The 27883-nt window shown below is 44.5% G+C and overlaps 1 protein-coding gene across 1 annotated transcript in view; it reads left to right on the top strand.

The window, feature by feature from the left end:
* Positions 1–27883, top strand: part of LOC138756926 (disintegrin and metalloproteinase domain-containing protein 19-like) — a 271202-nt gene that overhangs the window by 113954 nt on the left and 129365 nt on the right. The window contains exons 10-12 of the mRNA XM_069923354.1: positions 5578–5662; positions 15064–15206; positions 26632–26809. Of these exons, the coding sequence (XP_069779455.1) occupies positions 5578–5662; positions 15064–15206; positions 26632–26809 (406 nt within the window). The remainder of the gene's footprint in view (positions 1–5577; positions 5663–15063; positions 15207–26631; positions 26810–27883) is intronic.

The following is a 27883-nucleotide window of genomic DNA, read 5'->3' as shown; positions in this document are numbered from 1 at the left end:
AAAAATTTCAACTATAATCTGCAACATTAAATATTTAAGGTTCCGTTAGATAGATTTTTACATTAACAAAAAATAATTAAGGGATATGGGGAAAAGGTAGGTAGGTGGGGCTAAGACAATGATCAGATCAGCCTGATCTTATTGGATAGTAGAGCAGGCTTGATGGGCCAGATGGCCTACTCCTGCTCCTGTTTCTTATGTAATTCACTATTGTTATATAATGTAATACAGACAAATAATATTCTGTGCTGGATGGCGAGGATCTTTGATGATTGCTGCTGCTCTCCGGCAGCAGTGTTTCCTGTAGATGTTCTCAATGGTGGGGATGGTTTTGCCTGTCAGGTCCTGGGCTGTGCCCACTACCTTTTGGAGGGCTTTACGCTCAGGGGTATTGGTGTTCCCATACCATACCATGATGCAGCCAGTCAGCAACCTTTCCACAAAACCTCTAAAAATTTGCCAGGGTTTCTGGTGTCATACCAAACCTCTGCAATCTCCTGGAGAAGTAGAGTGCTAACGTGCTTTTTTCACGGTGCCATTGGTGTGTTGGGTCCAGGAAAGATCCTCCAAGTTAGTAACTCCCAAGAACTTATATGTGCTCACCCTCTCCACTTCTGATCTCCCAATGATCATTGGATTCTATATCCCTGGATTTTCTTTCCTAAAGTCAACAATCAGCTCCTTAGCTTTGGTTGCATTGAGTGCAAGGTTGTTACTGGTGCACCATTCAGCCAAGTTTTCAATCTCCATCCTGTATCCTGACTCATCGCCTTCCTTGAAACAACCCACTACTGTGGTATCGTCAGCAAATTTATAGATGGTGTTATTGCCGTATGGAGCTACCCAGTCATAGGTGTAAAGTGAATAGAGCAGGAGGCTAAGGACGCAGCCCTGTGGTGCCCCGGTACTGATGGAGATTGTGGAGGAGAAGTTCTTCACTAATTGTGGTCTGGAGGTGTGAAAATCCATATCCTATTACACAGTGGGGTGTTGCTTCCCAGGTCTTGGAGTTTGCTGATCAGTTGTGAGGGGATGATGGTGTTAAATGCCAAACTGTAGTTGATAAAGAACATTCTGATGTCTGCATCTTTACTGACCAGATGTTCTAGGGCTCTTTGTAGAGCCAGTGCGATGATATCAGTTCCTGACTATTCAAATACTTTTATATCAGATCTCTTAGAACATTTTCCAATAACTTGCCAACAAATGATATCAGGCTCACCATCCTATAATTTCTCAGATTATTTTTAGACCTTTTGTTAAACAGTAGAACAATATGGAGTTACCTTCCAATCCTCTGGCACCTTACGAATGGCAAAGGATATTTTAAATATATCTGCCAGAGCCCCTGGAATTTCTAAACTAGTCTCCCTCAAGGTTCAGGTGAATATCTTGTCATGGCTTGGGGATTTATCCACCCTCATTTGCCTTAAGATAGCAAGCACCTACTGCTCTTTAATCTATACATGTCTGTGACTGCTCGTTTGCCTCACTTCCATGGGCTGTGCCAGTTTCCAGAGTAAAAAACCCATTTAAGATCTCCACATCACTTTTGATTCTGTACATTGCCGACCATTCTGATCTTTAAGGGGACAAATTTCGTCCCTTATTATCCTTTTGCTCTTATTACACCTGAGGAAGCCCTTATGATTTTCCTTCACTTGTCTGCCAAAGTGACCTTATGTCTTCTTTTAGCTCCACGGCCACCCACTGAAGCCTTCCAAGACAAAGTCTCAAAGTTTCCCCTCCCTTTCTCTCCTCTCCCTCTCCTCATTCTGCCCCTCCTTCTTCCTCCCCCCCCACCCCCCCATTTCACCCCCTTCTCCCCACCAACCTTTTTATTCAGGCACCTGCCTGCTTTCTGCTCATGCCATGAGGAAGTGCTCAGGCCAAAACAATTAGTTATTTAACTATGAGTTCCTCCATCACTTTTGTCCATTAAAGTCTATATTTGTTATATGCAGACACATTGTTCCCTAACGGTGGCATCGCAGGTGAACAGGGTTGTAAAGAAAGCTTTTGGCATCTTAGCCTTCATAAATCAAAGTATTGAGTATAGAAGTTGGGATGTTATGTTGAAGTTGTTTAAGACATTGGTGAAGCCAAATTTGGAATATTGCGTGCACCTATGACTGTGTGGCTTGGTTTGACAACATACAGGATGGAGACTGAAAACCTGGCTGAATGGTCCACCAACAGCAACCTCGCACTCAATGTCACCAAAACTAAGGAGCTGATTGATGAATTCGGAAAAGGAAAGCCAGAGGTTTACAATCCAATGATCATTGGAGGGATTAGAGGTGGAGAGGGTGAGCACATTTAAGTTCTTGGGAGTTACTAACCCAACACACCAATGGCATCATGAAGAAAGCAAGTCAGCACCTCTACTTCCTCAGAAGTTTGCAGAGGTTTGGTATGACACCAGAAACCCTGGCAAATTTCTACAGTGGTGAAAAGTGTGCTGACTGGCTGCATCATAGCCTGGTATGGGAACACCAATACACTGTAAAGCCCTCCAAATGGTATAAATTGGATAGATACATAGATGGGAGAGGATTATGGAATGGGAGCAGCTCAATAATACTAGCGAAATATTGGTCGGCAAAGACTAGTGAGGCCGAATGGCATGTTTTCTTTGCTGCAATCTTCTATAGTTATAGGTCCTTCAGCCCATGGTGCCAAATTAAATTATTCTGTCTGCACATAGTCCATATCCCCCCATGGTCTGTTTAAACATTTCTTGAGCTTTACTATCACATCTGTTTCCATCACCTCCTCTGCCAGTGTGTTCCAGCCAGAGAGATTGGAACTACTGTGAAACAATTATGGTGGTAGGTGAATTGCTGTGTGCATAGGTCATGACCTAGGTACGATTAATTCTCGCCATCACCAACCTCTCAAAACATTTCATTGCAGTAGATGTGAGAACTACTGTGTGATGGTCCTTGAGGCAGCTTCCTCTGCTCTTCGGCACCGGGATGATTGATGCCCTTTTAAAGAAGATGGGGACCTCCGACTACAGCTGTGAGAGACTGAAAATGTCTGTGAACCCTCCAGCTAGTTGGTTGGCACAGATTCAATATCCTGCCAGATACACCTTGCAAGGATTCACCCTCTTGAAAGATGTTCTGACGTTAGCCTCTGAGACAAATGTCATGGGTTGCCAGCTTCTGCAGGTATTCTTTTTTTGAATATTTTATTTATGATTTTCCAAACTTAAACTCAATCATCAATCTTATTGATATTAATGTTGACGACATCAACATTGATTACAGTTTTCCTAGAATTCAATATGTTTTTCAATCGATTCCAATATCGATTCCTCAACATTTTTTTAAAGAATTAAATGCTTTCATTAGGAACTTCTTGTGGAAAGGGAAAATGGCAAGGGTTTCTTTGGAAAGATTAACATGTTTACAGCTCCCCAATTTTATGAATTATTATAAAGCATCCCATTTGCGATTTATTAGTGTAATGTATGATTTAAATAAAATTCTAGCTTGGGTAAACATAGATCTTGATAAAATAGGAGAAGCAAATCCACAAAATTTTATTTATAAATGGAATTCAAAATTGTTAATCACGAATAGAGAAACTCCAATATTGAAACATTTAATTGATCTTTGGAATAAGGTTGATAAACAGATTGGAGGAGGAGGTTTATTGTCTAGAAGAACACTTATTCCAAAATAGATCCATTCCATTTTCAATGGGAAACCAATTTTTAAAGATGAGGAAACATCAGGGTATTAAGATGATAGAAGATTGTTTTGAAGCAGGGAAATTTATAACTTTTGATAGAATCAAATAAAAGTTTCAGATATCTGAAAATATAAGGATTTGTTATTATCAGGATATGAACTTTTTGTGTGAAAATTTTGGTCAAGATCTGTTATTGCCAGTAGAGACAGAGGTTGAGTTATTATTGTGTAATTAAGATATAAAGAAATTTATTTCATTAATGTTTAAATTGTTACAAAAGAACAGTCATAAAATAGGGGTATATAAATCAAGACAAAGATGGGAAGAGAATTTGAATAAAATAAATGAATGTGGTTGGAATTATGTAGAGAAAATATGAAAAATACAATAAATATGAGATGTATATTAATCCAATATAATTTATCAGCTATATTTGACACCACAAAAGTTAAACAAATTGAATCATACTTTTTTTTGGATTTATGTTTTAGATGTGGACAGGAAGTTGGTAATTTCTTGCATTCTACTTGGCAGTGTCCCAAGATTAAATCTTTTTGGTTGGAAATTGGTAATTTATTAGAAAGAATAATTAGAATTAAATTTCCATGGGACCCAATGTTGTTCTTATTGCATGATATTAAGGGGGTTAAACTTAAATTAAAATTAAAATATGTATTGCAATAACTTGGAAGACGGATATAGATTTGGGAGTGGAAAGATGGCATGCAGAGATTTGGAGCTGTATACCACTTGAAAAAGATACTCATAATTTAAGAGATAAATATCACATATTTTGTAAAATATGGAGCCCATATTTGCAAAGTAATGGCATAAATATTTAAATTAAACTCTGACATTCCCTTTCTCCAAATAGGCCTCTGTATACTATAAGAATTTTTACAGTATGGAGTACTTCTGTTGAGGGTCCCTTGTCTTTTTTATATATTGTGATAGATAATGTTATATTTTATATTGTGTATAGATATGTTTTTGGAAAATAGATTGTGGGGTGTTTAGTTAGGTCACACACCGATATAAACGCTTCAAAACAGATATCATTTAAAATGCAAGAGCTTGGCTCAAGCCAGACAGTCCAGGCTTCGAGTGCCTTTGCAAAAAGTTTGAAGAATGCATAGACATTCACGAGACTTCACGAGTAGGGGTTAATTAGACATGCTGTGGAGTATTGGATTATTGTTTTGGAAGGCAACAGATGAACGAGCTCAGAAGATTGGGTCAGGTGCTGCAGTCTGAGTGCAGTTTGCTGTTCTAAGAGGCTCATGTGGTTTTCTCTGAGAGAGGGAAAGAATTCAGATCTACAGGTCAGCAGCAGCAGCTGGGACAGGAACAGGACAAGCTGGCAAGCTTGTGGAAAACCCCATTTTGAGAACGGGCTGTGAGTTCTTAATTCAGCCTGTTTAAAGCCCTTGTGGTCTATACAAGAGGAGATGGCTGGCTGTAAAATGTTTCACTTGAAATAAGGGAAACAGTAAAGGAACTCTGGTGAACTGAAAGAAAGAGATTATCATCTGGAAAACCCTGATGGGGCAAGTTTCTTCTGCAAGACACTGAAGTGGCTGATCAGAAGGAATCGGTTGTGGGTGTCCAATGAGCAACAAATCTCTCTCTAAAAACCAACAGGAACCTTCCTGAGCTGTAACCTCGGGCAGAATGTACCCAGAGATCAGGGTGATGTTGGAGAACTCCCTCAGTAGATAGAATGGGTGACACTTGATTGCAGACCCTCCTCTCTTTCCAAGTCCCATTCTTGCAGTTCCCAAGGAGAAAGAAACAAGCATCCACCCAAGTCCTAGGCAGCTTTTAGTGGAATCCCCTCCTCAGCTCATTAACAAGATTATTTTCTTTGTGTCATAGGGGTAGACACTTCAATAATATCAGTGGACAGCTTGCTGAATTTGGTTCCATGTGTTCTCAAGATTACTCAGGAGGCATTGTTCTGGTAAGCAGCAAAATTGAGAAAAGATTTGACGAAGGAATAAACAAAACTCAAAGCAACAATTGTGCATAATCATGGGGACTTTTATTTTCATGTTGCCCAGGCAAACAGATAAAAGTTTAGTAGACAAATTTACTGGGTGCATTTGGGACAGTTTTCCAAAACATCACAATTCCATATAAGATATATGACCCCTCATGGCTCAGGTCAACCAAGCAAGCCATCCATTCTGCCCCTTGGTCCCTGTCTAAAACTCTCAAACTAATTATGGATATCTTACATTACTTCGAAAGATTCATCTGCAACCTTTGTAATGCACTTCTCCCCTATAATTGAGTGTACATCACCCTGGGTAGCAAACTGATAATCCACCGCATATCTGGTTTGTTGTGAGAAAAGCCTCGATTCTACCAATTCTCAATTAACAGCCTCCAATCCTGCCACTGTCCCATTGCCCAAAGCTGTTAAGCCACAGATGAGACAATTGCGATTCTTGGAAGCTACCACCCCAGCTGATCTTCCAAGGGATGTGGAGCTGAGGACTCGCCAACCAATGTCAGATCCAAGGGTAACAGGTTTGATATGGTCCTTTGACACTCCTCGGCAATGATTCATCTTCTAACTCTCGCATTTTCTGGGCATGGATGACAAGAGGTCCTAGTGTCCCAATGGCAAACAAGGCAGGGAGGCTGTTTCCTGTAACACATAGGCTTTCTTTAACTGATAACATGTGGTGAGGTCTCAGTACATTTGTTATACCAATGTCTGGGATATCTCTCTCTCTCTCTCTCTCTCTCTCTCTCTCTCTCTCTCTCTCTCTCTCTCTCTCTCTCTATCTCTAAGTAAATTCGAGGGTGATTTTTCCTACCCTTACTTTATTTTCCCCATTTTTTTCCCAGCAGCATCCCCACAAACTACCTGAGTTCCTTGAATTAAATTCAAACCTTCCTTCCTTAAACAAGTGCATGAGAAGTGTCCTTCCTTAATCTCATAATCGTGTTCCCAGAAGTGTTCTTCTATACAAGGCAAATCATCTTTCAATTTTACCATCCAACATCCCCATCTTGGACCATCAAAACACATGGGGTGACTGTTATTTAAGAAATATGCTGGCTGTGTTAATTCATAAATGATTGCATTGTAAAGCAAGTACCCTGGCAACCTCCTCTAGTCATACTGCCTATCTGATCAAATAAGCGTGGCTGACTTTCTATACACCTTCATTTAAATGCTTGGAATCACTTCGCTGATTCATTAGCCAATAGCCCTAACTTCTGATTGGCGCTATAAACATTAATCATATCAACATATAAGTAAGACACATTTTAAAGGAATGTCACAAAAAAATCCTCTTTTCAGTCTCGACTCCGATCTTCCGTTCAAATGTCAGGGCTACAAGAGGCATATCAATGAAGTTCTCCTGTTGTATGTGGGCATCTCTCTTTCAGTCTATTATAATAAAAGTCTTAATGTCTTAGCTGGGCCTTTTTCCTTAAGTCTGTTTGGCTAAGATCTAGTGAGGCTGTCCTTCAAGCTTTACTATAGTCAGTGTTATTAGTGGGACCTGGAATTGTCCTTTCCAGTGAGTTCCCAATTTCTTCTGATCCAATTCTTTAACAACGTAATTCTTACGTTTTACATTAGGATGTTCACCACTTTGATCTGTTGGATCACCCTCCTTTAGGTGTGTTTGTTTTACCTGTGAATGCATCTCTCAAATAAAAATTGAGTTAGATTTCTCAAATATTTGTTTATGTCCTCACCTAATGATAATAAATCCATCCCTACTGGTGGTGCGGGCTTTGCTCCCCAAGATGTCCATAGTGGCTGTCAGTGGACCATCTCTGCAGCAGATAGCCCTGACTTAGCCTGCGATGTCATCCACATTTAAAGCAATGCTAGGGGTAGCACTTTTTAGCCAATTTTAGCCCTGTTTCCTCAGTCAATTTAGCCAGTTTAGTTTTTTTTGCACATTCCACTATTCCTGCTGGCTGGGGTTAATGGGAGCAGTGGAACCACTGGAATCCCCAATTCCTTCATCCGATTCAACCTAGTTTCTGCTGAAAACTTAGTCAATTTGTTCTTAAAGGACCCAGACAAATCACTAATAACAAGACAATACTGATCGTTAAGTACTTAATTCTATAAAATCAATCCATTGGCACTCAATTTCTTTACCAGGATCATGCCGTCGGCAGATAATAATTCCTTCCTTTGGAATGTCCTACTTACTTAGATGAGTGATGTGCCCCTCCTGTGCCACTCATCCTTAGTTAATCTACATTGTGGCACACACACACACACACACACACACACACACAACAATTAAGTAGTTAGTCCAAGTAAAAGAAATTGCATTTGGTACTGAAATTGTCCAGTAGGGGTGGTTCATAATTTGATTCTGGCGCATCCCTACTGTTTAGAGAGTTTAATGAAATGGTAGGGGCGTCCCCTGAACTTATGCTTCATCCCCTATCAGGCAAGCAGTTCATCACTTTCTGAATAAACGGTGACGGGACCGCTTATAACAGCAGCTTTTGTAGTACCATCTGCGTAAGCACCCCCAAGGGGGAAAAAGTTCTGGTACGGGCATAAATATTCCTTTCCCTATCATGTAGGCTCTAACAAGGGGAAACATTTCAAATTCCTGGGAAAACTGGATGATAGAAGGCAGCTGTCTTCATTATTTCATTTCTGTATTTTTCACAAGGCAGATTTTTTTTTTAATAATTCCTTCTTCTGTCCTATACAAGTTAGAACCAGGAAACAGTGCAGAAGTGGAACACCATTTCTTCACTGTTACTTTTTAAAATCCAACAACTTGTGAAATTGCTGCATGGTTGAAGCTCTCTGCAAGGCAGGTTTCAAATTACTGCAGATAACTTCCAGTTTAAGCTCTTTAACCCCCTTCTTCCTCTCTCATGCACAGTCTTTCTACTGTTAATGAAAGTGTGAGGCAAGCTTTCAGGTTTGTTTTTTTCCAAAAGACCAACAATTTTACATTGAAGCTAAGTTTGAAACTTCTTTATCATAATTAATGAGACACAGATCTGGACACTGTTGCTGCTGGGGTACATATGGGGGTGGCCTTACCCACAAGGAATCTTTTGATTCGTCCTTCTCATCACTCTGCAAAGAGTCTGCCATCTGCTTAGAAGGCAGTGTATTTACAGTCCCCCAGGCGAAGGGGAAGTTGATGGTACACCGATTTCAGATCATTCATGGAGTACACTTTGTACTGGGGTTTTTTATTGACCATATCGGTTATACTGAGGAGGGAGTAAGCATCTAGCTGGGTGAAGCGGTTGATTGTTTGGCTGTAATCGATCACCATACGTGGTTTGCATCCACCCCTGACCACCACGACTTGGGCTTGCCACGGGCTCGAACTAGGAGCTATAATCCCCTCTGCCAGGAGTCTCTGCACCTCGGACTTTATAAGTGCCCATTGCTCGGCACTATAGCACCTGCTTTTCATCACAATGGGCCTGCAGTCCAGGGTCAGGTTCTCGAATAATAATGGAGGGGATATGTGGAGGGTGGAGAGGCTGCAGGTGGGGGCCAGCTGCTGGGGGGAGGGGGTTGCGAATCGGGAGTTGTGTACCGTTATGAGTGGTTGCAGTCGTCCGAACGCCATCATCACACTCCTAAACTAGCTCTGGAAGTCAAGGCCCAGGAGTATCGGCACCCAGAGCTGTGGCATTACAAGTAAATTAAAGTTATTGTAACATTGATCCCCCCACCATTAACGATGCTGGACAGTGCCCCTGGATCTCCACGGTTTGGTCCTTCATGGCCATAGAAATGGTGCCGCTTGTGGATCTAGCAGAGAGTGAGAGAGTTTCTGGGCCGTGTCAGGGTGAATAAAACTCTGTGCTCCCACTGTCAAAAAGGCAGTTTGTTCTTTTCCAATTTACCTCGATCTCTATCATTGAGTGGGCGATTGGATGAGGGCTGCACTGGTGCAGAGTCTTGGAGGCCAGGATTGGGTCATTGTCGTCACTGTCGGAGGGGAAGCCCGACCAGTAAGATGGCGCCCTCCATGTTGACCATGCTACTGCATTGGAAGAAGAAGGAGGAAGTGACATCATCCGAGCGGCAGAAGGCGGATGTGACATCATCCAAGAAGGCAGAGGAGAAGCTAGCTAAGATGGTGACTCCCGAGTTGTGCATGCAGTCGAGCCATTTGGGGCAAGACATGATGTCAGTGCCGCGCTGCTTGCTCGGGAGGGTTTGGACTTACAGACACGCTGGTAATGTCCCTTCTTCTCGCATAACAAGCAGATCGCTTCCTTAGCCGGACAGAGTCATGGGGGGTGCTTCTGCTGGCCATAGATGTAGCACCTTGGGTGTCTGATTGCAACAGTAGAGGCGGTGGAGTCGTGGCTTGCTATCTCGGAGGCCATCTGCGAGGCCAGGTCCCAACTTGGCGGCACTTGTGGTCCATACGTGGAGACCCCGTTCTTACTGGCGATCGTGTCAGTGTTGCGTTGAGCCAAATCGAGTGTCTTGGCGAGCTGGAAAACTCTTCAGAGGCAGCTTGTCTTCCTTGAGCAGTTGCTGATGAATCTATTTGGTTCTCACTCCAGCCATGCAGGCATCTCAGACTAGCTCCTCCACACACTGGGCTACGGCCTCGGGGACTGTAGCAGTGCCCCAGCAGTCTCTTTCCAGGTCGTACAGTGCTTGGAGAACTCGTCCATGGACTCACCGGATTGCTGTCTCCTCGAGGCCAGCCGATATCGTGAGTACACTTCATTCACCTGGGGTCCGTAGAGATTGCAGAGTTCAGCCATGGCCTCCAGGTAGGTCATGCAGTTCCAGATCACCAGGCATGCTCGGTGGCCAACTCGAGCTTGGAGGACCTTGAGTTTCTTCTGAGACCACCAGGCCCACTGCGACTTCGTGGAAGTTTGTGAAGCAGGCAATCCCCCACCCATACTGTTCAGCAGCTCCAGACATCTGTGGATCCATTTCGAGTCTGTCAGATCTCAGCAACTTGAACATTCTGTGGAAAATTATTCTGTATTAAATTGATCCACATTATTAATAACTCGAAAGACTGAGTGAGGGATGATAGATTTTAATCCACATTAGATTTCAGCTGGCCCGACTCCATGTGCTCAAATTAATGGAAGGGGGCAGGGAGATCGACCTTTATGGCCAGGCCACAGGGGAAGGGGTTACATGGGATCGAGTCATCAGTGGGTGGGCCAGCATTTATGCACAGAGCAACAACAGTATATACACATTACCACAATAATCCCCTGAAAATGGCGTCACAGGTGGATAAGGATGTAAAAAGAACATTTGACATATTGGCCTTCAGTAATAAAGGTGATGCGCTATCAATAACTCCTTCAGTAATAAAGGTGATGCACTATCAACAACTCCTTCAGTAATAAAGGTGATGCGCTATCAATAACTCCTTCAGTAATAAAGGTGATGCGCTATCAATAACTCCTTCAGTAATAAAGTTGATGCGCTATCAACAACTCCTTCAGTAATAAAGGTGATGCGCTATCAACAACTCCTTCAGTAATAAAGGTGATGCGCTATCAACAACTCCTTCAGTAATAAAGGTGATGCGCTATCAACAACTCCTTCAGTAATAAAGGTGATGCGCTATCAACAACTCCTTCAGTAATAAAGGTGATGCGCTATCAACAACTCCTTCAGTAATAAAGGTGATGCGCTATCAATAACTCCTTCAGTAATAAAGGTGATGCGCTATCAACAACTCCTTCAGTAATAAAGGTGATGCGCTATCAACAACTCCTTCAGTAATAAAGGTGATGCGCTATCAATAACTCCTTCAGTAATAAAGGTGATGCGCTATCAACAACTCCTTCAGTAATAAAGGTGATGCGCTATCAACAACTCCTTCAGTAATAAAGGTGATGCGCTATCAATAACTCCTTCAGTAATAAAGGTGATGCGCTATCAACAACTCCTTCAGTAATAAAGGTGATGCGCTATCAACAACTCCTTCAGTAATAAAGGTGATGCGCTATCAATAACTCCTTCAGTAATAAAGGTGATGTGCTATCAACAACTCCTTCAGTAATAAAGGTGATGCGCTATCAACAACTCCTTCAGTAATAAAGGTGATGCGCTATCAACAACTCCTTCAGTAATAAAGGTGATGCGCTATCAACAACTCCTTCAGTAATAAAGGTGATGCGCTATCAACAACTCCTTCAGTAATAAAGGTGATGCGCTATCAATAACTCCTTCAGTAATAAAGGTGATGCGCTATCAACAACTCCTTCAGTAATAAAGGTGATGCGCTATCAATAACTCCTTCAGTAATAAAGGTGATGCGCTATCAATAACTCCTTCAGTAATAAAGGTGATGCGCTATCAATAACTCCTTCAGTAATAAAGGTGATGCGCTATCAATAACTCCTTCAGTAATAAAGGTGATGCGCTATCAATAACTCCTTCAGTAATAAAGGTGATGTGCTATCAACAACTCCTTCAGTAATAAAGGTGATGCGCTATCAACAACTCCTTCAGTAATAAAGGTGATGCGCTATCAACAACTCCTTCAGTAATAAAGGTGATGCGCTAACAACAACTCCTTCAGTAATAAAGGTGATGCGCTATCAACAACTCCTTCAGTAATAAAGGTGATGCGCTATCAATAACTCCTTCAGTAATAAAGGTGATGCGCTATCAACAACTCCTTCAGTAATAAAGGTGATGCGCTATCAATAACTCCTTCAGTAATAAAGGTGATGCGCTATCAATAACTCCTTCAGTAATAAAGGTGATGCGCTATCAATAACTCCTTCAGTAATAAAGGTGATGCGCTATCAACAACTCCTTCAGTAATAAAGGTGATGCGCTATCAACAACTCCTTCAGTAATAAAGGTGATGCGCTATCAATAACTCCTTCAGTAATAAAGGTGATGCGCTATCAACAACTCCTTCAGTAATAAAGGTGATGCGCTATCAACAACTCCTTCAGTAATAAAGGTGACGTGGTATCAATAACTCCAAAGGTGATGCGCTATCAATAACTCCTTCAGTAATAAAGGTAATGCGCTATCAATAACTCTTTTAGTAATAGAGGTGATGCGCTATCAATAACTCCAAAGGTGATGCGCTATCAATAACTCTTTTGTAATAAAGGTGATGTGCTATCAATAACTTATTCAGTAATAAAGGTAATGCGCTATCAATAACTCCTTCAGTAATAAAGGTGATGCGCTATCAATAACTCTTTCAGTAATAGAGGTGATGCACTATCAATAACTCCAAAGACTAGAAGTTACCTGACTGATGGGCCTTTTTTCTTCTTCTTCTTTCTTTGGCTTGGCTTCGCGGATGAAGATTTATGGAGGGGGTAAATGCTCATTTGTGGCTGTCAAGTCCGATGTGGGACAGGCAGACACGGTTGCAGCGGTTGCAGGGGAAAATTGGTTGGTTGGGGTTGGGTGTTGTGTTTTTCCTCCTTTGCCTTTTGTCAGTGAGGTGGGCTCTGCGGTCTTCTTCAAAGGAGGTTGCTGCCCGCCAAACTGTGAGGCACCAAGATGCACGGCTTGAGGCGATATCAGCCCACTGGCGGTGGTCAATGTGGCAGGCACCAAGAGATTTCTTTAGGCAGTCCTTGTACCTTTTCTTTGGTGCACCTCTGTCACGGTGGCCAGTGGAGAGCTCGCCATACAACACGATCTTGGGAAGGCGATGGTCCTCCATTCTGGAGACGTGACCCACCCAGCGCAGCTGGATCTTCAGCAGCGTGGACTCGATGCTGTCGACCTCTGCCATCTCGAGTACTTCGACGTTAGGGATGAAAGCGCTGCAATGAATGTTGAGGATGGAGCGGAGACAACGCTGGTGGAAGCGTTCTAGGAGCCGTAGGTGATGCCGGTAGAGGACCCATGATTCGGAGCCGAACAGGAGTGTGGGTATGTCATACCCACACTCCTGGGCCTTTATAACCATAAACCAAAGGCACGTCTCATGTTGCTGAACTGAGATCTGAGCTTGTTCTGGGGGAGGAATTATGGCATTGCCCTCTTTATTAGGGGAATCAAGGGGGAGGAGCCAAGGGCACAATCAGCAAGGGGCGGGGCAGCCATGCACATACAAACAGTATTAACAGTGGTTCCACCACAAAAAGTATTCAGTGTCGGAATTGGAATGTTATTGTGAAGTTATATAAGATTGGTGAGGCTAAATTTAAAGTATTGTGTTCTGTTTTCATCTAACTACAGGAAGGTTATCAATAAGATTGAATGAGTGCAGAGGAGATTTACTAAGATGTTGCCAGGATTTCGAACTGAGTTACAGGGAAAGGTTAAACAGGTTAGGATGTTATTCCCTGGAGCGTAGAAGAATGAGGGAGATTTGACAGAGTGTACAAAATTATGATGGGTATTAGATATTAAATGCAGGCAGGTTTTTTCCACTGAGGTTAGGATAGATTAAAAAAAAGAGGACATGGGTTAAGGGTGGATGGTTAAATGTTTAAAGGAAATATTAGGGGGAGCTGAAGTGGTGAATGCGGGCTTGAATTTGACATTTAAGAAAAATGAGGACAGGTACATAGATGGGAGGGGTATGCGGGGATATGGTCCTGGTGCAGGTCAATCGGACTAGGCAGAAAAATAATTCACCACAGACAAAGGCCGATAGGGCCTATTTCTGTTCTCTATTGTTCTGGTTCTATTTAAACGCTGCTTGAGAACTGAGAATGTACAGAGAAGATAGCTAGTGTAAATAGGTGAAAGGGAGGGCTGAGGCAGGAGCTAGCAGGCATAGGTAGAAGCAGGTGAAGAGGGAGATGATGGGCAGACTGAGCTTGATGCGGGTTGGTATTAGGACACCAAGGTGATAGAAGATAGAATACTAGTGCACAAGCAAAGGCCCTTTGGCTCACATGATGTCCAAATAAAACTAAAAGTAAATAGTCCAAAACGTTGACCATTCTTTTTCTCCCACTGATGCTGCTTGATTTACTAAGTTCTTCAAGCAGATTGTGTTTAGCTTCAGATTTCAGAATCTACAGTCTCCTGTTTGCCTCCCATTCTTATTGTACAAGTCCCACTTCACTGGAAAAAGCCCAATGTTTGTTGTTCTTGAAGCCCTCACTCCTATATCAGCTCTTTCGCTGCATGTTTACCTGCCATTTTTGTGTTTTGATTGACTAGCACGTAACATGAAAAGTAATTCTGAGATTAAAACACAAGGTCCCCTAATTTCTCTTTGCAGTCGCTATAGCATTTACAAAATGTGTGCATGAAAACTTAAATAGCGAGGCCAAGAAAGATACAGGCCCATTGCTGGAAGATGCAATGAATTTGTATGGGTGTCCACTGGTCAGCATGATGTGATGGGCAGAAAGGCCTATTTGCAAGTTGTAGGACTCTAAACGACTATTCCTTTTTACTAGGATACCACTGCTGAAATTTTGGCTATTGCTTCCAACCTGGCTCATGGAATTGGACATAATCTTGGAATGGACCATGACTCCCCAGCTCCAAAGTGTGTCTGTACTGACAAAAAGGCTGACTGCATCATGGCCGAAGTCCGAGGGTAATTTATTTGCACAGGGTAGTTTCTTGAAATTTGTTAAAATGGATTGCAGAATGCAGATGTGGGAAGAGATTTTAAAATATGGGGAAAAATACTGATTTGAATGGATTTGTGCTTTCATTGGGCAATGAAAGAATACAACAGAACATAGATCTGTTAGAGATTTAGACAGACAAATATCAGGTTCTGTTTCATCTGGTAAGTGTGAGTTGTGCACTTTGGAAAGTCAAATATGTTGAATATAAAGTTAGTGGTAGGACTCAAAAGCAGAAGGATCTATATGACCCACGTCCATAGCTCTTGAAAGTGGCCACCTAACTACTGTAGATAAGGTAGTTAAGAAAATATATATGATATGCTTTCCTTCACTTAGCAGGGCATTGAATATAAAAGTATGGAATAGAACAGTACAGCATAGAAACAGGCCTTTTGGCCCACTTGTCTGTGCTGAACATGAGGTCCAAGTCAAACTAAAAACCTTCTGCTTGTTCTTGAGAGATATCCCTCCATCCCTTCATGTTTGTCGAGAAGCTCCCTAAATGCTACTGTTGTACCTGTTTCCACCACTACACTTGTGTCACTCCCTGCATAAAGTATTTTCCCTGCACCATTTCCCTTAAACCTCTTTCTCCTCACTTTAAATGCATGTCATCTTGTGCCCTGAGGAAAAGTTTCTGATTGAGCATGCTATCAATGTCTCATGATTTTCTACACCACAATAAGGTTGTCTCACAGCCTTCTATAGACTTCAGAAAACAGTCCAAGTTGTCTAGTCTCTTCCCATAACTCAAAATCTTGCACACAGTGTTCCAAGTGTGGCCAAACCAAAGTTTAATGTAGCTGCAACATGGCCTCCTTACTTCTATACTCAATAGCCTACCTGACGTAATGGTAATATCAAAGAATCCAGATATAAATTGTAGGATCGTATTGGGAAATAAAATCATGAAACAAATTCACAACTTCAAGTACCTTGGATCATGGGTAACATATGATGGCAAATGCGAAATAGACATAAAACCAAGAATAGCATTTATAGAAATGATAAACATCCTAATGAACAAGAAGATAGAAATTGACACCTACCTTCGAACTCTCAGCTGTTCCATTCTTCCGATATTGATGTCTAGCTGCAACCCACGGACCATCACAAATTCAATGGAAAAAGAATCAATGCAGCAGGGATGTGGTTCCTTTGAAGAATGCTGTGCATATCATGTTTTTTTTTCTTTGGCTTGGCTTCGCGGACGAAGATTTATGGAGGGGGTAAAAAGTCCACGTCAGCTGCAGGCTCGTTTGTGGCTGACAAGTCCGATGCGGGACAGGCAGACACGATTGCAGCGGTTGCAAGGGAAAATTTGTTGGTTGGGGTTGGGTGTTGGGTTTTTCCTCCTTTGCCTTTTGTCAGTGAGGTGGGCTCTGCGGTATTCTTCAAAGGAGGTTGCTGCCCGCCATACTGTGAGGCGCCAAGATGCACGGTTTGAGGCGTTATCAGCCCACTGGCGGTGGTCAATGTGGCAGGCACCAAGAGATTTCTTTAGGCAGTCCTTGTACCTTTTCTTTGGTGCACCTCTGTCACGGTGGCCAGTGGAGAGCTCGCCATATAACACGATCTTGGGAAGGCGATGGTCCTCCATTCTGGAGACGTGACCCATCCAGCGCAGCTGGATCTTCAGCAGCGTGGACTCGATGCTGTCGACCTCTGCCATCTCGAGTACTTCGACGCTTGGGGTGTAAGCGCTCCAATGGATGTTGAGGATGGAGCGGAGACAACGCTGGTGGAAGCGTTCTAGGAGCCGTAGGTGGTGCCGGTAGAGGACCCATGATTCGGAGCCGAACAGGAGTGTGGGTATGACAACGGCTCTGTATACGCTTATCTTTGTGAGGTTTTTCAGTTGGTTGTTTTTCCAGACTCTTTTGTGTAGTCTTCCAAAGGCGCTATTTGCCTTGGCGAGTCTGTTGTCTATCTCATTGTCGATCCTTGCATCTGATGAAATGGTGCAGCCGAGATAGGTAAACTGGTTGACCGTTTTGAGTTTTGTGTGCCCGATGGAGATGTGGGGGGGCTGGTAGTCATGGTGGGGAGCTGGCTGATGGAGGACCTCAGTTTTCTTCAGGCTGACTTCCAGGCCAAACATTTTGGCAGTTTCCGCAAAGCAGGACGTCAAGCGCTGAAGAGCTGGCTCTGAATGGGCAGACAGGATAAAAAACAAAGAAGTTCTACAAAGAATGAAGACAAAACATACTTAAAAGAATCAAGTCACCTTATTTGTCATTCATACCATAACTATTAATGCAGTGCATAGTAAAGATGAGATAGCATTTCTCCAGGACCCTGGATCAGATTTACATAAATAGGAATTAAATATTAACTCATAATACAATAAAAATCCATGATCTACTAGTGCATGTGTTCTAAGAATTGAGGAGCCTGATGGCATGAGGGAAAAGAACTGAATGCTATGGTACCTCCATCCAGATGGAAAAAAGGAGAAAAGTTTACAAGAGGGGTGTGTGAAGTCCTTCACAATGTTATTTGTCCTCTGCATGCATTGTGTGTTGTAGATGTCCATCATGGTAGGAAAAGAGACCCCAATGATCTTCTCCGCTGACTCCACTATCCTCTGCAGGATCTTATGGTTTGAGGTGGTACAGTTTCCAAACCAGGTGGTGATGCAATTGTTCAGGATCCTCTGTAGAATGTAGTGAGGATGGTGAGTGGGAGATGAACTTTCCTCAGCATTGCAGGAAGTAGAGGTGCTGATGAGTTTTCTTGGCTATGGAGCTGGTGTTGAGTGAACAAGTAAGATTCTCACACCAAGAAACTTGGTACTCTTGATTACCTCAACAGTAGGTATGCTCCCCCCAAGGTCCTCCTAAAGTCAACAATTATCTCTTTTATTAATTAATGTTCAGTTGCAGGTTGTTGGCTCTGCACCAGTCCATTAGCAACTGTACCTCATCTCTGTACACTGACTCATCGTTCTTGGTGATAAGACCCTCCATGGTCATATTGTCAGTGAACTTGATGATGTGGTTTGAACTATGTTTTGCTACACCCTCATGAGTCAGTAGAGTGAACAGCAGTGGTCTAACCATACAGTCCTGGAGGGACTCCTGTTATTAGTCTTATGGTCTTGGAAGTGCTGTTTTGGATCAGAACAACCTGAGATCTCCCTGTCACAAAGTCAAGAATCCAATTGCAGAGGGAGGTGTTTGGACCCAGCAGGCTCAACGTCCTTATCAGGTCTTCTTTGTCTTTGGCTTGGCTTCGCGGACGAAGATTTATGGAGGGGGTAAAAAGTCCACGTCAGCTGCAGGCTCGTTTGTGGCTGACCAGTCCGATGCGGGACAGGCAGACACGATTGCAGCGGTTGCAAGGGAAAATTGGTTGGTTGGGGTTGGGTGTTGGGTTTTTCCTCCTTTGCCTTTTGTCAGTGAGGTGGGCTCTGCGGTCTTCTTCAAAGGAGGCTGCTGCCCGCCAAACTGTGAGGCGCCAAGATGCACGGTTTGAGGCGTTATCAGCCCACTGGCGGTGGTCAATGTGGCAGGCACCAAGAGATTTCTTTAGGCAGTCCTTGTACCTTTTCTTTGGTGCACCTCTGTCACGGTGGCCAGTGGAGAGCTCGCCATATAATACGATCTTGGGAAGGCGATGGTCCTCCATTCTGGAGACGTGACCCATCCAGCGCAGCTGGATCTTCAGCAGCGTGGACTCGATGCTGTCGACCTCTGCCATCTCGAGTACCTCGACGTTAGGGGTGTGAGCGCTCCAATGGATGTTGAGGATGGAGCGGAGACAACGCTGGTGGAAGCGTTCTAGGAGCCGTAGGTGGTGCCGGTAGAGGACCCATGATTCGGAGCCGAACAGGAGTGTGGGTATGACAACGGCTCTGTATACGCTTATCTTTGTGAGGTTTTTCAGTTGGTTGTTTTTCCAGACTCTTTTGTGTAGTCTTCCAAAGGCGCTATTTGCCTTGGCGAGTCTGTTGTCTATCTCATTGTCGATCCTTGCATCTGATGAAATGGTGCAGCCGAGATAGGTAAACTGGTTGACCGTTTTGAGTTTTGTGTGCCCGATGGAGATGTGGGGGGGCTGGTAGTCATGGTGGGGAGCTGGCTGATGGAGGACCTCAGTTTTCTTCAGGCTGACTTCCAGGCCAAACATTTTGGCAGTTTCCGCAAAGCAGGACGTCAAGCGCTGAAGAGCTGGCTCTGAATGGGCAACTAAAGCGGCATCATCTGCAAAGAGTAGTTCACGGACAAGTTTCTCTTGTGTCTTGGTGTGAGCTTGCAGGCGCCTCAGATTGAAGAGACTGCCATCCGTGCGGTACCGGATGTAAACAGCGTCTTCATTGTTGGGGTCTTTCATGGCTTGGTTCAGCATCATGCTGAAGAAGATTGAAAAGAGGGTTGGTGCGAGAACACAGCCTTGCTTCACGCCATTGTTAATGGAGAAGGGTTCAGAGAGCTCATTGCTGTATCTGACCCGACCTTGTTGGTTTTCGTGCAGTTGGATAATCATGTTGAGGAACTTTGGGGGACATCCGATGCGCTCTAGTATTTGCCAAAGCCCTTTCCTGCTCACGGTGTCGAAGGCTTTGGTGAGGTCAACAAAGGTGATGTAGAGTCCTTTGTTTTGTTCTCTGCACTTTTCTTGGAGCTGTCTGAGGGCAAAGACCATGTCAGTGGTTCCTCTGTTTGCGCGAAAGCCGCACTGTGATTCTGGGAGAATATTCTCAGCGACACTAGGTATTATTCTATTTAGTAGAATCCTAGCGAAGATTTTGCCTGCAATGGAGAGCAACGTGATTCCCCTGTAGTTTGAGCAGTCTGATTTCTCGCCTTTGTTTTTGTACAGGGTGATGATGGTGGCATCACGAAGATCCTGAGGCAGTTTACCTTTGTCCCAACAAAGCTTGAAAAACTCATGCAGTAGCGTCACATCACCCTCATCAGTGTCTATGCTCCAACCCTCCAGGCGGAACCAGCAGAAAAGAACAAGTTCTACACCGACCTGCGCAACCTCATCCAACGTACCCCTACAGCCGACAAGGTTGTCATCCTGGGCGACTTCAACGCTCGTGTCGGCAAAGACTCAGAAACCTGGCCAGGAATCCTGGGCAAGCATGGCGTCGGCAAGTGCAACGACAATGGGCGCCTCCTGTTGGAGCTCTGCGCAGAACAGCGGCTTGTCATTACAAACACCCTTTTTCAGCAGAGGGACAGCCTTAAGACCACCTGGATGCATCCACGATCCAAACACTGGCACCTCCTGGACTACATCCTGGTGCGAGAAAGTGACAAACAAGATGTGCTCCACACCAGGGTCATGCCTAGCGCGGAATGCCACACTGACCACCGGCTGGTTCGCTGCAAGCTCAACCTTCACTTCAAGCCAAAGCCCAGGAACAATAAAGCCCCCAGAAAGAGGTTCAATGTTGGAAAACTGCAGTCAGACGAAGCGAGAGGAAACTTCCAGGCAAACCTCAAAGCAAAGCTTGACGTTGCAACCCGCCTCACGGACCCGTCCCCTGAAACCCTCTGGGATCAGTTGAAGGCTACCATACTGCAATCCACTGAAGAGGTACTGGGCTTCTCCTCCAGGAAAAACAAGGACTGGTTTGACGAAAACAGCCAGGAAATCCAGGAGCTGCTGGCAAAGAAGCGAGCTGCCCACCAGGCTCACCTTACAAAGCCGTCCTGTCCAGAGAAGAAACAAGCCTTCCGTCGCGCATGCAGCCATCTTCAGCGCAAACTCCGGGAGATCCAAAATGAGTGGTGGACTAGCCTCGCCAAACGAACCCAGCTCAGCGCGGACATTGGCGACTTCAGGGGTTTCTACGAGGCTCTAAAGGCTGTGTACGGCCCCTCACCCCAAGTCCAAAGCCCGCTGCGCAGCTCAGACGGCAAAGTCCTCCTCAGCGACAAGATCTCCATCCTCAACCGATGGTCAGAACACTTCCAATCTCTTTTCAGTACCAACCGCTCAGTCCAAGATTCCGCCCTGCTCCAGCTCCCTCAACAGCCCCTAAGGCTAGAGCTGGATGAGGTTCCCACCCTGGATGAGACATATAAGGCAATCGAACAACTGAAAAGTGGCAAAGCAGCAGGTATGGATGGAATCCCCCCAGAAGTCTGGAAGGCTGGCGGCAAAACTCTGCATGCCTTATCAGGTACTGAGGTATTAAATGCCGAACTGAAGTCCATAAACAGATGTGTCCTCATTTTCCAGATGGGTGTGGGCCAGATGGAGGGTGGGTCAAAGGCATTGTCCATAGAGTGGTTGGATATATCTGCAGGGGGTCTAGTGAGAGTGGCAGCAGGAGCTTGATGTGCCCCATGACGAGACTCTCAAAGCACTTCATGACGGTGTACATGAGTGCAATAGGGCAGTAGTCATTGAGGCTTTGATGACTTCTTTGGCTTGGGGAAGATGATGGCAGCTTTGAAATACATTGGAACCACGGCGCTGCTCAGGAATTTGTTAAAGATTTTGGTGAGAACATCTACCAGCTGAGCCGCACATCCCCTGAACACTCTGCCAGGAATATTCTCCGTATCAGCAGCTTTCTATGGGTTGACTTTGCCTACCACTCACTGTAAGACACAGCACCTGATCATTTGGAGGAGAGATGGACTTCTTTGCCTCAAAACACGTGTAGAAGTTGTTCATGCATCTGGGAGGGAGGCATCACCAGCACAGACAGATGGTGGAGTCTTGTGGTTGGTGATATCTTGGATGCCCTTCTACATGCGTCACGTGTCCTTGCTGATCAGGAAGTGACTGTGAATTTGCTGGACAAGTGCAGACGCTTTGCCTCCCTGAGGGCGTTAGACAGCTTGACTCTCACAATAGCTAGGGCTACCTTGTTGCCCGCTCTGAAGGCAGAGTCTTGGCTCCTTAGCAGCAGACACATCTCCACAGTCATGGTTTCTGATTAGAGCGAGTAATGATTGTCTTGGGCACAGTGGCATCATCAGTACTCTTGTGAATGTAGCTGGTCACTTCTGCAGGTTGATGCAGCCACCATTAGTTGCTGCCTCCTTGAACATTTGCCAGTCAGTGCACTTGAAGCAGTACTGAAGTGTATGGATGGCTTCTGCAGGCCAGGTTTTAACCTGCTTCAGAATTGGTTTGGAGCATCTGACAATCGGTCTGTCTGCTGGGGTTAGCATTACAAAGATGTGGGCTGAGTATCCGAGGTGGGGGCGATACACCTCAGAAATATTCATATACACAAGATCTAATGCAATAATTCTCAACCTTTTTCTTTCCACTCACATCCCACTTTAAATAATTCCTATGCCATAATGTGATTAGTCAGGGATTACTTAAGGTGGGAGATGTGAGTGGAAAGAGAAAAATTGAGAACCACTGGTCTCACCCCTCTCATAGCAAAGTCTACATACTGATGGAATATAGGTAGCCCTGACTTAAGATTTGCCTGGTTGAAATCCCCAGCAATAATAAACAGTCCATCAGGCTGTGCAGTCTTCAGTTTGCTGAAAGCCTCATACAGTTCTCAGATTTCCTCCTTAGTGTTAGTGCTAGATCACAAATTCCACCAGTACTGAGCACTGACTGGAGACCAGTACATAGTCCTTACACCATTCTGTTTTGAGGTAAGCCACTGCCATGGATGTTACCATATAGAGCACCCCCAAATAAAGTGAACCATCCAGCTGAATGGTGGCATCCGGGACTCTGTCGCTGAGACTTAGCAGCCACATCTCTGGGTCTGTGGCTACAAACGGAATTGGGGAGAAGAGGAGAGCAATAGGAAATGAGACATTGCAGGTGACAGAACTGTGTGCAGGAGGAGATTTTAGCTCCAGTGATCATAATGGATTCGTTTTGGGATAAATATGGATATGGATAGGTGAGTGTAGCGTGAATAAAAGCTCTCACAACTGGAGGGAGAACAATCGCTTTTATTAGCTTATAACTAAGGGTAGGGTTTCACAGTTGTCTTCAGAAGGATTTTGGGTTTAGGGGGGAAACCAGGGTTATATGTAAGCAGATGAGGGGGGAGCTGGGAGGCGGGGCCAACTGTCAGCACAATCCCTACCAGTGAATCCCAGTTCGCTGCATTCACCCCTTCCTGTAGAATTTAGGGTCTGTGAATGAAGGCAGAGAACATGGGTTCAGAAACAAATGGTTAAAACAAATATACAGTTATATACAAATTTACAGATTTAAGTGGTCCAGGCATCTGGAGATCTTGGTAAAGTGCCTTAGCACCGGAGGGCCTTGGACTCCTTGGGTCTCCTGGTCCCCTTGTGAGGGAGGAGAGGTGGGCTGGGTCTCTGGCTTAACGGTGGAGGGGGATGCACTTTCCTCCTGAACCAGATGCCCTGAGGCCCTGACTGGGGGGTGGCGAGAATGAGTTCCATGGCTGGCAGGGCACTTAAGGCAATGGACCCTCTGTTCCGAAGGGTGCCAAGTCCCTGATGGAGACGGTGTCTTCCCTGCCATCTGGGTACTCCACATAGGCGTACGTTGAGCAGTTTCACCCTTTCCACCAGGGGGTCGGTCTTGCTTCTCCTCACGTGGTTCCTGAGAAGGACTGGACCAGGAGTGGTGAGCCAGGTTGGGAGTGTTGTTCCCGATGCCAACCTTCTCTCGAAATTGAATAGGAGCTCGTGAGGAGTAGTGTTGGTTGTGGTTCACAGTAGTGACTGGATAGAATAGAGCGCCATAGGGAGGACTTCCTGCCAGCGTGAGTCTAGAAGGCCTTTTGACTTCAGGGCCTGTTTGACAGCCTTCCAGACCATGGCGTTCTCCTTTTCAACCTGTCCGTTTCCCTGGGGGTTGTGAGTCCCGGTCCCTATGAATGTAGGTGGGATACCTGAATAGGGCGAAAATGGAATCTAGGGCCTTGATGACTGACAAAGAGGACATGTCTGGACATGGAATAGCGAACGGGAAGTGGGAGTACTCATCAACAATAGAGAGGAAGAAACTGTTCCCATTTGTGGAAGGGAGAGGTCTCTTAAAATCGACACTGAGCTTTTTGAAAGCCCTGGATGATTTGATCAGGTGCACCTTTGCAGGACAATAGAAATGTGGCTTACATTCCACGCACATTTGGCAAGATCTGGTCATTTCCCTGATGTCTTCCATGGAGTAGGGCAGATTGTGTGCCTTGACAAAATGAGCCATGTGGGTAACCCCTGGATGCCAGAGCTCGTTATGCAGAGACTGGAGTTGGCCGGTGTGTGCAGAGGCACAGCTTCCTCTGGATAAAGCATCTGGAGGGTCATTAAGGGCTCCTGGCCGATAGGCGATGTCATAATTGAAGGTGGAGAGCTCGATCCTCCACCGAGCAATCTCGTCATTTTTGATTTTTCCCCCTGATCATTACATAAATGCGACCGAGTGCTGGTCAGTGAGGAGCATAAATTTCCTACCAGCCAGGTAGTGTCTCCAGTGCCTCACGGCTTCTACAATGGCTTGAGCCTCCTTTTTCACAGAGGGGTTCCGGATCTCGTGGCCTTGTAATGTCTGAGAAAAAAATGTAACCAGCCTGAGTGCCTGGTTGAGGGTAGCAGCCAGTGCTACGTCCGAAGCATTGCTTTCCACTTGGAAAGGTACATTCTCGTCCACCGCATGGATGGCAGCTTTTGCATTGTGATTCCGGAGGTAGTTAAAAGCCATTTGGGCTTCAGCTGAGAGGGGGAAATTAGTTGCTTTTAAGAGAGGTCGTCATTCTCGAGCTTGGCCTTTTCCAATGATTTGGCCAGTTCAACGTGGCTAGCCAGGTCCTTCTTTCCTGACTCAAGCAGTCGCTGCCTCATGTACATCGTGCGAACCTCCGCGACTAGAGTTTCCCAGACCTATTCTTCGTCATGAATGTGGCCTGTAGCTGCTTCATACCTGCACTTCTTGGCAAGCATCCACAGATCCAACAGGTAGTCATCGATGGTCTCTCCTGGCCATTGGCGACGTAGAGCGAGTTGGTGCCTCATTGGGATCTCATTTTGCGACTTCAGGTACCTATCCTTCAATGCCTCGATGGCAGCATCATATGTAGTGCAGTCCCTGATGACTGCATACCCTTTCATTCCTACCCTTGAAACGTGTGCGGACCTCCTGAGTTCATCAGTGTGGAAGATGTCTCTTGTCGCGTTCAGGTAGGCCTGGAAGCAGGTCTAGCCAGTTTGTGAACTCCTCAGCTGCGTTGGGGGACAGAGGGTCTGTCAGTAGTATACCAGGCATGAGCAGCGCTTCCATCGTTTAGGGAATAAGCTAATAAAATTGTAGCGTGAATAAAAATTCTCACGACTGGAGAGAGAACAAACACTTTTATTAGCTTATAACTAAGGGTAGGGTCTCACTGTAGTATTCGGAAGGGTTCTGGGTTTAGGTGGGAAACCAGGGTCATATGTGAGCAGATGGGGGCAGAGCCAGGAGGCAAAGTCAGTCATCAGTAAAACGCATTACCAATGAATCCCAGTTCACGCAGTGAGCGTTGCAGGTAAATAAGGTCGTAAAGAGAGCTGTTGGTACATTGGGCTTCAAAAATCAAAGTTTTGAGTACAGGAGTTGGGATGTTATGCAAAGTTGTTCAAGACATTGGTGAGGCCAGACTTGGAGTATTGTGGGCAGTTTTGGTCACCTAACTAGAGGAAAGATATCAATAAAATGGAAAGAGTGCAGAGAAGATTGACTAGGATGTTGCCCGGACTTCAGGAACTGAGTTACAGGGAAAGGATAAACAGGTTAGGACTTTATTCCCTCAACGCAGAAGAATGAAGGGAGATTTGATCGAGGTATTTAAAATTATGAGGGGGACAGACGGAGTAAATGTAGTTAGGCTTTTTCCACTGAGGTTAGGCAAGATAAAAACCAGAGGATACGGGTTAAGGGGGAAAGGAGAATAGTTTGGGGAACCTCTTCACACAGAATGGTGAGAGTGTGGAATAAGATGCCAGCTGAATTGAATGTGGGCTCAATTTTGATGTTGAAGAAAAATATGGACAGGTACATGGATGGAAGAGATACGAAAAACGATATGGCCCAGGTCCTAGTACCAGAGATTACCACCCTTGAGATCCTGTTCTTTAACTTTCTTCCTAACTCCTTACATTCATCCTTCAGGACCCCATTACTTTTCCTACCTTTGTATTTATACCAACATGCAATATGACACCTGCTGCTCGCCCTCCGCCTCAAGAATTCTATGGACTCAATTAGAGATGTTGCTGACCATATCCAAGGATCTGTATCCTTTCCCCAGAATCTCCTGTCCATTCTCCTATCCAATGAATCCCCTATCATTCTTGCTCTCCTTCTTTCTTCCCACAATTCTGGCTTCTCACCGTTTTAGTTGATATTTGGTTACATTTTTTAAAACTAGTTTTCTGAAGACCAAAACATTTAACAATCTATTGGATCTGATTGCTCGATTAATTCTTTCAGGCCTCGCCCAGCACAAGTCTTCAGCAGCTGCAGCAAACGTTCTTTGCAACAAAGCCTGGCTCGTGGCATTGGCATGTGCCTTTATAATCTGCCTGATCCCAGTTTGTTGGTTAGAGGACAAAAATGTGGAAATTCTTATGTCGATTCAGGTGAAGAATGTGACTGTGGAAAGCCTGAGGTAGGTAATGAAGGGGGGATACATCCAGAATGCCAAATGCTAGTTTTTACAGTTATTTTAATATCACCATTTTTATTTAAAAGGCAGACAGAAATCCACACAACACAATAAATCAACACAATGGTCAAATTGGATTTCTAGTGGTTTAACACGAGAAGCCAATCAGATTCATTGCCTATGGTTTCCTGCATCGGTCATGTCCCAGTAAGTGCAGCCTCCATGGCCACAGTAACTGTCCTAGTTCTAATACTCAGCACTCTCCCTGCTACGATAGTCGCACCTCTCATTCCCCTAGTAACCAGTGGCTCAGGCTCTGTTCTATTTGCAACCATCAAGCAGTGTTGCAAATTCCTCAACTGGATCCACAAGTTTGTAAATGACACGAAAATTGGAGACATTGTGGACAGTGAAGAAGGTTTTCAAAGCTTGCAAAAAGATCTGGACCAACTGGAAAAATGGGATGAAAAATGGCCAATGGAATTTAATGCAGACAAGTGTGAGATGTTGGATTTTGGAAGGACAAACCAAGGTAAATGGTCAGGCACTGAGGAGTGTGGGAGAACAGAGGGATCTGGGAATGCAGATACAGAATTCCCTGAAAGTGGTGTCACAGGTCGATAGGGTTGTAAAGAGAGCCTTTGGCATCTTGACCTCATGAAGTATTGAATACAGGAGTTGGGATGTTATGGTAAAGTTGTACAAGACATTGGTGAAGCCAGATTTGGAGCATTGAATGCAGTTTTGGTCACTGAACTAAAGGAAAGATATCAATAAAATAGAAATAGTGCAGAGAAGATTTACTAGGATGTTGCCTGGACTTCAAGGACTGAGCTTCCGGGACAGGCTAAACAGATTAGAACTTTATTACCTGGAATGTAGAATAATGAGGGGTATTTGATAAAGTTATTTAAAATTATGAGGGGGATAAACAGAGTACATGTAGGCCGGCTTTTTCCACTGAGAGTAGATGAGATACAAACCAGAGAACATGGGTTAAGAGTGGAAAGGGAAAAGTTTAGGAGAACATGAAGGGGAACTTCTTCACACAGAGAGCGATTGGAGTGTGAAACGAAC

This window comes from Narcine bancroftii, chromosome 3 (assembly GCF_036971445.1).
Source record: "Narcine bancroftii isolate sNarBan1 chromosome 3, sNarBan1.hap1, whole genome shotgun sequence".
Classification (NCBI taxonomy): Eukaryota; Metazoa; Chordata; class Chondrichthyes; order Torpediniformes; family Narcinidae; genus Narcine; species Narcine bancroftii.
The sequence above is the reverse complement of the archived record's forward strand: the minus strand, read 5'-3'. Positions and strand labels throughout refer to the sequence as shown.